The 12274-nt window shown below is 39.5% G+C and overlaps 1 protein-coding gene across 1 annotated transcript in view; it reads left to right on the top strand.

Annotated features, from left to right (window-relative positions):
* The first annotated feature begins 419 nt into the window (after positions 1–419).
* Positions 420–12274, top strand: part of LOC132407580 (neural proliferation differentiation and control protein 1-like) — a 191046-nt gene continuing 179191 nt past the window's right edge. Inside the window, exon 1 of the mRNA XM_059994308.1 lies at positions 420–673. Coding sequence (XP_059850291.1) covers positions 577–673 — 97 coding nt within the window. The 5' untranslated portion in view covers positions 420–576. The remainder of the gene's footprint in view (positions 674–12274) is intronic.

Genomic DNA, 12274 nt, shown 5'->3' with positions numbered 1-12274 from the left:
TGGTTTGAGACCCTCCACCTGATCCAAAATTTTGACCCAAAATTGGCCATTTCCCTTCATTGATGCTGCCTGGCCGACTGAGTTCCTCTAGCGCTCAGCTCCAGATTCCAGCAGCCTGCTGTACCTTGTATCTGAAAGGGTCAGGTGGTCCACTCCTAGTTCTTATGTTATTAATGCATGAATGAGAGCAGTTGACTGAGCCGTTAGCACCTCTCCCTCCATCCCATCAACAAAGGAGAGCCAAGACAGCTAATTTGAAGGTACCAAACCCTTGATCATTGGTCGCATTTCCTTCGTTTTAGGCTGGCTTGCGCTACCTCAACTTTTAGCTACTCGCATCCCATTGGCCAAGTCTTCTTTAATACCTTTGCCTTTCAAAGGCGCCCTCACGAACAATACGTGATTACGTAACGCGGCAGTTCTGGTGCGTGCTGGCGGAAGGTGTCTGCCCCGGTCGCGTAGCGACGCGGCAGCTTGAGTCAGATCGGTGTTGTCAGAGCGGCGAGCGGGACGGTCGTCGCTCGCACTCTCTCTCTCTCTCTCTCTTCCTGTCCCTACAATGCGCCTCCGGTGAGGATGGGTGTCCCGTGGAGTGCCGGACTCGAGCCTAGCGACCGCACAATGCCACTGCTCGTCCTGCTCACAGCTCTGGCGCTGCTGTCCGGCTCGGCAGGTGAGTGTCGGCAAGCACGGGGAGCGGCCTGGGCCGGCTACGGACTGCGGTGGGCTTGGCTCCGCGCCGTGTCTGCGGCGGCTCGCTACCGGTCGGCTTAACGGTGCGTTTGCAAACAATGTCATCGGTACGTTGACGGAGCCCGGGAGGGGAGAGTCCTCCTGGAAGCAGAAATGACCTGTCAGTGAAACCTCTGTGCCCGATGCACTGATTTAGTGATGGATGAGTTATCAATTCTAAGTAGGTGCTAAAACTTAATTCAAACACTGAAACTGAGTAAGTAAAAAATTTACAGTTTGCATGGTAATATAATGTTTGCTCGCGAGGAAATCTTAACAGTGTACTTTATAAATTAATCCTTGGAACGGCTTAATTGAAATATTAAAGGTCAGAACAGAAAACGTGAGATTTTAATATGGATATTTAGGAGTCATCAAGAATGTATCTTAATTATTTCGTGCAAGACTGTTTGAAGATCCGAACAAACCCAAATCGTGTAGAGCGGCAATAAATATGTGCTGCTTCTATCAGCAACGTAGTTGTTGAGAGTATTAACAATAACTTATAAATCTGGGATAATCTACCCGAATCAGAGGTTTAAAATAGGCTTTTTAATTTAATGAAGCCTAGACTACTGATTTTTAACTTGTTTTAGAACACAATAACTTTTTCTCTGGATTATTGAGAATAATATTTGGCAATGAAAATGTATTTTTAGGGGAGAATGTGGGTGTTGTAAAGGAAATACATGTAATAATGTTTAGTGGTGAGTATCTGGAATATATCATGGAGTACCTGGAATAATGGATTTTTAGCTGAGATGTTAAAGAAATTGCAGTTTTGTATATAAGCTACCCTTGATATTTTGTATTTTGCTGCTATGCCATTTTTAATGAGTACCGGTAACTTTAGTTAATACAAAAATAATTTAAGATATTATTTTAGTTTAATACATTTTTTCAAATAAATTCATTAGAATGGAGAAGGGAGGTTTATATCTTTCAGTATTATGTGCAACTCAGCAGCAGCATTATAGTGCAGTAGGCTGGCATTGTTCTATTAAATTTCTTGAAATTAGAAAATAATTCTGACTATTATATTTGCTGTTTTAAAGATTTATTGAAAATGATCAATGCTGCCCTTGTAGAATAACTATGGCTGGAATTTCTATCAATCTAAAATTATTTTCAGAAAAAGTGAACAACTTCACTATAATACAAGTTATTTTAGAAACAGTTTTGATGTTCAGCTGTGTTGAATTCATGGAGGAAGTCTGTTTCTTTCATATCTTCTGTGGTATGGATTAAATTGTGGGTTATAGTTTTTTAACAGGACAACAAAATGCAATCTATTGATTTAAATAATATTATCCTTCTGTGTGTTAGCAGAATACTGTTAACTGTACAGACACTGTTAACATACTTCACAAAATGTTCTAAAATTCTTGCCCACAGGATGTGAATGTTGCTAGTAGTAGTCAGAAAAGTACAGTTGAAGTTATCAGAAATTTTTGTTGATCAAAAATTTATGAACTGCTTACACCTTCAGATATTGAAATTTTGAATGTGTTTCTACAGCTTAATATTTTTTCAGAAATATGTACATTGGAAAGAATATTTTTAATGAGTGTCTATGTTTCTTGTGTGTTTTATATGTATAATGTTTATATTGTGTTGCTGGTGAAATGATGCAGGAGTTAATGAGCAACAATGTAAGAGACAGGTGAATGAGTAATACATTGAGTTACTGTGATTTCAGCTTTGTATTGCTGACCTTGATAACTCCAGCAAAAATTGCAATGTTCAAACAAAAAAATGTTTAAGAAGTGGGAGGGGAAAATAAATATTGATACTCCACGTTGGAAGGTTATGTGTTATGATAAGCAAGGGTGTTGCCCATTTTGGGGATAGTTTACTGACTGCTTTAGCGTGATGTAGAGCTGAATACGTTTCCAGTTTGATACCGAATTTAACATGAGTAATTTAAAGAAATCCTTTCTTGTATCTTGACCCAGAATATTTCACAGTAAATGTGCTCCTAGTTTGAATAGTGCCAAGAGAATATTAACCTGAATAAGCAGTTGGGTCTTTATTTGAGGAACGGGAACTACAGAATGCATGCCATGCTTGTTTATGTACTCCATTATGAAGTAGGCTTTGAACCTATGCCAGTATTAGTGTTCCCAGGTGACCCATCGTATGTTTGCAGTGCTTTTCAGGTAGCATGGCTTTGGGTTGTAGGGTGGCATTGTGGATAGAGACCATTGGATTTTTGAAGTTGAGTTTGGTATAGAACACTCCACCTCCTGAGCTATATATCTTTGCGGTTTGGCTAACCTCCCCTTCAATTAGAAATCATAAATCTGCTTTGTTCCTTTTCTTCTAATCTTATTTCTTGCATTCTAATTATAATGTCTTTCAAATTAGGAGCTGAGACAGAAACAACACAGCATATAATTTCATAATATTTACTGTCCCATTTTTGTTTGACTTTTTATAGCGACACTAGTTCTCCTGTTAATCTCTCTTACATTGATAATGTCCTGGAAATGAAAATTTATTCACATCCTTTTGGGGTTTTTATTTCTTTCAAATAATTGTTATGTATTGTTCATGCTCTTGGTTAACTGCCAAGATGTATCTGATGTAAGATACATTCCCTTCTAATCTTCGAGTCTGATATCAGCCTAAGAGTGAAGGATGAAACATGAAATGTATTTGTCTATAACTTCATATTTTTTTCATCTTCCATGAATGGAAAAATTGCTCTGTCCTTGAAATTAGATAGTATAATTTTCTTGTTGATAAATACAAATTCATTTTATGCATCTTATATATACTGTACATAGTTCATTAAAATATTTCACTATAAAGTCATTTTTAAAATGTTTTTCAATGATGTCAGCAATAAACATGGACAGATATTATGTCCATTGGAAATTCTATATTGACAGTTGGAAGGAATGCATTAAATGAACCAGTCAATAATGTAGGGGGAAGGCAATTGATGATGGAATGGTTAAACAAAAGAAATTAGTATTCAAATGATACCTTTCACATTCTCAGCAAATTATAAGCCATTTTACATCCAGTAGATGGCTAGTGTTATTTCTGTTTGTTCAATAAATGTTTGTGAACAGTAAGGTCATTGGAAAATGCCTGCTTGAATTTACTCTATCTATACCCTTCATAATCTTGTATACTTTTATTGGACAGTAGCGTCTTTTGGAAACCCTCTCACACTGACTTGTACCTGAACAATAACAGCCTCTCAACATAGGGTGGTTCTTTCTACTTCCATTAACTGTGCGAAAGCTATTTCAGACCCAAGGAGTCTGTGTGAGGAAATAAGATGATTATGTCCTACAGAATGGCTACGCAGTGCAGGAAATTAATCGGGCCCTTAAAAGGACCGGTGGAAAAACCAGGAAACCTAACAACAAGGAGGAACCCATAATTACTGCTTGTCTTCAGTATGGTGCCTGGAAGAAATACTGGATTAATACCATCCACAAACCCGTAAAGAAGATCAAATCACAGCTCACGCAGGTCAAAGATGACCTGGGACTCAGGCTGGCTGGTGTCTACAGGATTCCTTGTGAAAGCGGAGCATTGTGTATCAGCCATGGTGGTAACCTGCATCAAGGAGCACAGGAGGTATATCCATTTTGGTTACCTGAAGAAATTGCCAATAGCAGAACATTGCATTTGCAGTGGCTGTAGGATTGACTTTGAGGCAAAAAACTACTGTACCATGCCAATGACTTCTGGTTCGCCTCGCGAAGGAAGCCACTGAAATAAGACTAGAGCAAAAGAATTTTAACAAAGATGAAGGTCTCACTCTAAGTAAGAACTGGAATTTGATTGTAAGCAAGGTGGGAGAGTGGATCCTTGATTGGATGAGGAGTAACCAATCCAGAGGGACGGATGAAGGGGGTATAAATACCACCAGATTTGACATGTCCAGGCATCATCCCTGATGAAGATGGCAGAGCTTGTCATTGAAACATTGGTTAAGATCCATACCTGTACTTGGATGGAAGCAGGAAAAGTTTACTTGTTATATATGCTGGAAAGCACTATCATTTCAATCAAATCTCCCCTCATTCTTCTGTGCTCAACCTTTCCCTATAACTCAGATCCTCAAGTCTTGGCAAAATCCTTGAAAAATTTCTTGCACTCTTTAAATCTTATTGATATCCTTCCTGTAGGTAGATGATCAGAACTGCAAAATAGGCCTCACCAATGTCTTGTACAACTTCAACATAACATACCCCAACTCCTGTATTCAATGCTTTTGGTTTATGAAGGCCAATGTGCCAGAAACTTTCTTTATAACCTTATTTACCCTTCACTCCACTTTCAAGGAATTATCGATCTGTTCCCAGATCCCTCTGTGCAACACCTCAGACTTGTCTGCTTTAAATTTCATCTGCCATTCTTCAGTGCATTTTTCTGGTTGGTTCACATTTGCTGTTCTCTCTAAGCTGCGTGAGTGCATGGCTGCTCAGTAACTGAAATGCACCCGTGCACACAGCCTTTGTTGTCTTGCAACTGGAATAAAGACAGACAAGAAAAAGTTTACAAAACGTGAAAGATTTTCTTTGTTGTACTGTATTTCATTATACCCTTCAATTAATAAAGAAAGTCAGAAGTGTGTGATTTTTTTTCAATTCTCTTTCTATATATTCACATTATGCATATTACTAAATAAATCATATAAAATGCTGCCCAGTTTTCAGGCCATGTAAAAAAATTCCTATTCAAAACAATGGTTGGTCCACTCAGCTGTAAAATAAAATTAGGAAACTTTGTCCAGCTCCCTCTATAAACTTTGACAGTCTTCCTCACTGTCCACTACATCCACAATCTTGTATCATCTGCAAATTTACTGATCCAGTTGATCACATTATCATAAAGATCGTTGATATAGTTGACAATTAACAACATACCCAGCACCAATCTTTGCAGCACACCACTAGAGCCATAGAACTGTAGAACATTACAGCACAGAAACAGGCCTTTTGGCCCTTTTTAGCTGTTTCGAACCATTTTTCTGCCTAGTCCTACTGACCTGCACCTGGACCATATCCCTCCATCCACCTCTCATCCATGTACCTGCCCAAATTTTTCTTAAATGTTAAAAGTCAGCCAGCATTTACCACTTTATCTGGCAGCTCATTCCACACTCCCACCACTCTCTGTGTGAAGAAGACCTCCCCCTAATATTCCCTTAAACTTTTCCCCCTTCACCCTTAACCCATATCTTCTCATTTTTTTCTCCCCCAGCCTCAGTAGAAAAAGCCTGCTTGCATTCACTCTATCTATACCCATCATAATTTTATATACCTCTATCAAATCTCCCCTCATTCTTCTACGCTCCAAGGAATAAAGTCCTCACCTATTCAACCTTTCTCTGTAACTCAGTTTCTCAAGTCCCAGCAACATCCTTGTAAACCTTCTCTGCACTCTTTCAACCTTATTAATATCCTTCCTGTAATTCAGTGACTAAAACTGCACACAATACTCCAAATTCGGCCTCACCAATCCCTTATACAACCTCACCATAACATTCCAACTCTTATACTCAATACTTTGATTTATAAAGGCCAGTGTACCAAAAGCTCTCTTTACTATGCTATCTACCTGTGACTTCACTTTTAGGGAATTTTGTATCTGTATTCCCAGATCCCTCTGTTCTACTGTACTCCTGAGTGCCCTACCATTTACTAGTCACAGGCCTCCAGTCCACAACCACACTCTGGCTTCTTCAGTGAAGACGGTGTCTAATCCAATTTACTATCTCAAATGCCAAATAATTGTACATTCTTGACCAACCTCCAATGTGGGACTTCGTCAAGGGCTTCTCTAAAGTCCATGTAGAGAACATCCACTGCCTTGTCTTTATCAATTTTCCTGGAAACTTCCTTGAAAAACTCTACAACATTTGTTAGACATGACCTATCCATGCACAAAGCCATGTTGACAACTATCCCTAATATCCCTGTCTCTCCAAATACTTATATATCTGGTCCCTTAGAATATTTTCCAATAACTTACCCACGACTGATGTGAGGTTCACCAGCCTTTAATTTCCTGGTGTATTCTTAGAGCCTTTCTTAAACAATGAAACAACATTAGCTATCCTCCAATCCACCAGCACCTCACCTGTGGTTATGGCCATTTTAAATATCTGTGCTGGGGGCTCTGCAATTTCTGCACTAGCCTCCGACAGGATCTGAGGGAACACCTTGTCAGGCCATGGGGTAGACAGTCCATGAGTGCAGCTTTGCTTATTTCTATCAACTCCGTCTGGCTTCCAAGTAAATGCAGGTGCAAAAATTCCATTTAATATTTAGGCTCCGTGCACAGATGACTTCCAGAGGGCCAATTCTGGAGATTACTAACCTTTTGTGCTTAATATATATATATATTTATTTATTGGCGTGCAGCATGGAATAGGCCCTTCCAACCCTTTAAGAACTAGATCGTCCAGTAGCCCCAATTTCACGGGACAGTTTACAGTGATCAATTAACCTACCAACCGATATGTCTTTGGACTGTGGGAAAGATCCAGAGCACCCAGAGGAAATCCATGGGGTCATGGGAAGAATGTACAAACTCCTTACAGGCAGTGATGGGGAATGAACCCAGGTTGCTGGAACTGTAAAGTGTTCTGCTAACCACTATGCTACAGTGCCGCCCCTGTAGAAGCCCTTAAAATTCTCCACTTGTCTACTAGAGCAAGATCATGCTTTCATTTAGCCCTTCATGTGTGTTCTCTTGCATTTCTTGTACTCCTGAGTACCACATTTGCTCCTTCCTGCCAATACCTGCTATGCACCTCCTTTATCTTAACCAGAGCCTCAATATTTCACAAAAAGCAAGGTTCCCTAAAACTGTTATTGCCTTTTATTCTGACAGGAACACGCAAACACTGTACACTCAAAAAATTCACTTTTGAAGGCCTCCCATTTACCAAGTACACCGTTGCTAGAAAACAACCTGTCCCAATCCATATTTGCCAGATACTTTCTGTAGCAAAAAAAATTGGTCTTTCTCCAATTCAGAATCTCAATCCAAGGACCAGATCTATCCTTTTCCATAAATATCTTGAAACTAATGGCATTATGATCATTAAATGCAAAGTGTTCCTCTACACCAACTTTTGTTGCCTGCCCTGTCGCATTCCTTAGTTGGCAATTTAGTATCACACTCTCTAGTTGAGACTTCTATGTGCTGATTAAAGAAACTTCCTTAAACATTTGATAAATTCTTTCCCACAAAGCCAATGGGAGACCCAGTCAATAGATGCAAAGTTAAAATCACCTACTATCACAACCTTGTATTTCTTGCAACAGTCTGTGATTTCTCTATAAATTTGCTTCTCTAAATTCTCTAGTAATGCCACCCGACTCCCTTTAATCTTTCCTGTTCTATCTCATCTAAAACAATAGAGCTGCCAATCAAGCCCCTCCTGCAACCAAGTCTAACTAATGGTTACAATGTCATAATTCCACATGCTGATCCATGCCCTAAGCTCGTTCGCCTTTCCTACAATACTCTTTCAATTTAATTATACACAACTCAGGACATTAGTCCCACCATGTTCAATCTTTTGATTCCTAACTTTGTATGTAGGCTTAGCAGCATCTTTTCCCATAACCACTGCACTATTGGTTCTGGCACTCTGATTCCCATTCCCCTGCAACTCTAATTTTAAACCCCTCCCTCCTCGGTGCAGCACCAGCAAACCTTCCCACAAAGCTGCTAGTCCTATCCAGTTTAGGTGCAGACTGGCCCTCCTGTACAGGTCCCACATTCTCTGGAAGAGAGCCCAATGATCAAAAAATCTGAAGTCCACATTCCTGTGGTATCTTGTTAGCCATGTCTTAAACTGTGTAGTGTTACTATTTCTAACCTCATTATCACATGAAACGGGTAGCAATCCTGAGATCACAACATTAGAGGTCATGTCCTTTAACTTTGCACCTAACTTCCTGAACTCACTTTGCAGGATCTCATCACCCTTCCAGTCCATGTCATTAGTACTGACATGGACCATGAACTGTGCTGCTCACCTCACACTTAAGAATGCTATGAATTCATTGTAAGAGTCCCTGACCCTGGTACCCGGGAAGCACCATACCATCGGGAATCTCATTCTTGTCTACAAAACCTCCTGTCCTAATGAATCACATATCAGTACACCAATCTTCTTCCCCTATCCCTTTTGAGCCACAGAGCCAGACACAGTACCAGAGACCTGATCGTTGTGGCTTTCCTACTCTAGGTTATCTCCCAGTCTTCCCACATCCCACAGGAAGAGCATTTCACTATCCTGACTGGCATCCCCACTGCTCTAAATGTGTTGTAGGAAAGGAAAATTAAACAAAGTGATCTACCTACAGCCTTCGCCTCTCCTCACTGAAGCTCGCCATGAACTCTCCATTTTAACATTGGCCCAATCACACAGTGACCACTCCCACAATGGCTGCTCTGCTTAAAACTAGCTTCTTTTTGTTGATCGTTGTCAAATAACAAATTACACACAATCCAATATCTCCTCAGGAACTGTGGTGCACAGAATATCTCGAATGTCCCTGCTTGCTTCTTTTCAACTCTTCCTCCTGTTACTAATCCAACGTCTCCTCTGGGATTGTGGTATGCAGAATGTCCTGACTGACCCCATTCACTTCTTTTGAACTCTCTTTCCTACTACACACAATCCAACATCTTGGGAACTGTGGTGCACAGATTGGTGCAAGTATTTTTCGTGTGCGTGTGTTTTTGTTTAAATTGCAAGACCATATTGGTCATTACTAGTACAAATTACTGTAAGTCCAGTTCAGTTTTGAGACCGACTGTAAATGAGCTGTATCCTCTTTGGTAATTGCACGGACCAATAGTCTGTTGGTCCAGGCTCTTCTACAGACTGCTGTGTCGCCTGTTACATTTCCACAACCCCCCCCCCCCCCCCCACCACCTACCCAGAGGAGATGTTCAACATTAATAACAGAAAATACTCTTATGTCCAGTTCATGAATGAAATCGACAGCAGAGGAGCTGCCTGTCTGGGTTATTGCATGGATCAGGCTCTTCAGGCCCTCATACCATGACATTGTTTATTACAGACACCCAGGTGCCAGAAGTGGGTGTGAGAGAGCACACTGGAATCCATATGTACAAGCAGCTGGATGAACTCAGCAGGTTGAGCAACATCTGTTGAAATGGATGCTGCCCAACCTGATGAGTTCATCCAGCTTGTTTGTATGTGTTGATTTGACCACAGCATCTGCAGTGTACTTTGTTTACACTGGAATCCATGCTAGGTTAAAAGGCTGGCTGGCTTTCCAATCAATACGGCTCTTCAATGTCCGCTCTCTGGAAAACAATTAGATTACCTTTTCAACTGATCCAGAGCAAAATGAGGAACTGCTATTCTTACAGAAATGTGGCTGGAGGACAGCATCCCATGCACCATCATTCTTCAGGGCATACCACTCAAGGACCTGTACTGATATATTTTGTGACTGTGTTGTGCTTTATCATAGCTATATGTGCTGTATCCTAACTATGTGCTGTATCATAAACATATGTGCTGTGTTTGACTATATATACTCTGTTCTGCACCTTGGCCCCAGAGGAATAGTGTTTTGTTTTGCTGTATGCATGTGTATGTTTGAATGACAGTAGACTTGAATTTAAAGTTAATGAACTGTTAATCCGAATTTCATGGTGTTGTTTGAGGAAGGAATGTTGGAAGAATTATTTTGACTCATTTACTTTTAATTCTATTTTCCAGACTTCTTTCTATAACTCTCTCCTGTATTTTTCCTCTTACTTAATTTTTTTTTAGAAAACTCCTTTTCAATCATGTTCTGCATTATCAGATAGTGCCCTCATTTGTTGGCCTCTGAAAGTAATCTCATCTCTATGATGTCAATGTTAATATTAATACTATTTATGTTCCAATTGTACCCCTGAGTTAGATTATCACCTGGAAACATCCTTGGGTGACAGCTATTATTCTATACATACAGTAAATAATTTAATCAATTATCCTTCCCCCATCTCCATTTAATGATAGTTTTTAGGATTGCTTCCATGATTCCTTTGTCCTTGCACATTGCCAGTAATACTGTAGTATTCTGATTAAATTAATAATAAATACAGTGTATTTTTGTATTTTTCCCATCTGTATTCATTTTGTTTTTTATTTACAGTGATACAGCTTGACGTTTGGGTATAAAGGGATATGGGGTTAATGTAAGAAAATAGAGCTGAGGTAAAAGTTTAGTTAAGTTCTTACTAAAAGATGGAACTAATGTAAGTGATTGAAATGCAGATGAACTGCTTATAATTTAACTTAGGTCAATGTGCTATCACAGGAAAAAATCCTTTCATTATGTCTTTTAAGGACATTGAAATAAGGATAATGATGTTGAGTGGTTATTTTCCATGTCGTCTATTAACAAGTGAGGGGGCATTGTGGTGAAAGAATATTTGATTTTTTTAAAAAAAAGGAAAATATTGAAATCTGCACATTTGCTCCTTGGAATTGGATGTAAATAGACAAGCAACACAGGTAGGTTCTTCGCCTTTAATTTTATTGCAGTTTTTATCTTGGCTACTGTTAATTTGTTTCTGTGATGGTCATGGGGCCCAATTCAAACTAGTGTAACCTGTCTGTCATTGGAATTTAAATATCCTCTTGTGCATATTGAGTCAGGTATTTCTGCTTTGATAATATCTTGCTGTTAGAAACAGGTTTCCTAAGTACATAATACTTAACTATGAAACAGCCAAGTATTTCGGTTGATCTTGTCTTCCTTCACCCATTTTAGATGAGATGTCTCAATGGGGTAAGGTTCCCTATTCACCATTAATTTTGTTTATTCATTCATTTACAATGTGATATATGGAAATCACTGGCAACACCAGCACGCATGGTCCATCGTTAATTAATTCTGAAAGGAGAAGCAGTGGAGAATCACCTACAATGGTTTAAAGCTAGGTTTCCTTCTCTGAAATTTATTAGTGAACTAGATAGGTTTATATAATTGATTAAAAGTGACCACAACATCTTGGAGACTGAGGGAGGAGCAGTGCCTCCAATCGCCTTTATACAGGGGTCTGTGGGAGGAGCCACAGAATCGGTCAGCAGAGGGGCGTGTCCAGACAGGTATGCACATAGTTTACCACAACGTTTCTAAGATTATTTTTTCTAACTGTTTATATATAATTTCATCTTTAATTAGAAGTGAAAATGACTATTGTGTGAATTCAGGTTCTTGTCTGCATCAGTAGGCTAAAACTCTGGCAGCTAGTTCAGTAACAACCACATTGTTGCTGTACCACTTCTTGAGAGTGCACATTAATGGATTATTGAACCATTTGCACTTCAGTGCAGTCTGACCTTAGTACCCAGAAAACAGTACCTGGATAGCATCTTAACCTCACAGATGAAGAGGCCATCATGTGTGCTAAAGAGAAAGCTCAAGAATTCACAACCATGTTTGGCCTAAAGTGTTGAGTGGATAATTCCTTTTTGCTTACTACTGAGCTCATCACCCACCTATAGTCATTTTCAGACAATTCT

The sequence above is a fragment of the Hypanus sabinus genome, chromosome 18, assembly GCF_030144855.1.
Source record: "Hypanus sabinus isolate sHypSab1 chromosome 18, sHypSab1.hap1, whole genome shotgun sequence".
NCBI lineage: Eukaryota > Metazoa > Chordata > Chondrichthyes > Myliobatiformes > Dasyatidae > Hypanus > Hypanus sabinus.
Note: the sequence above shows the minus strand (reverse complement) of the source record. Positions and strands in the feature narration are given on the sequence as shown.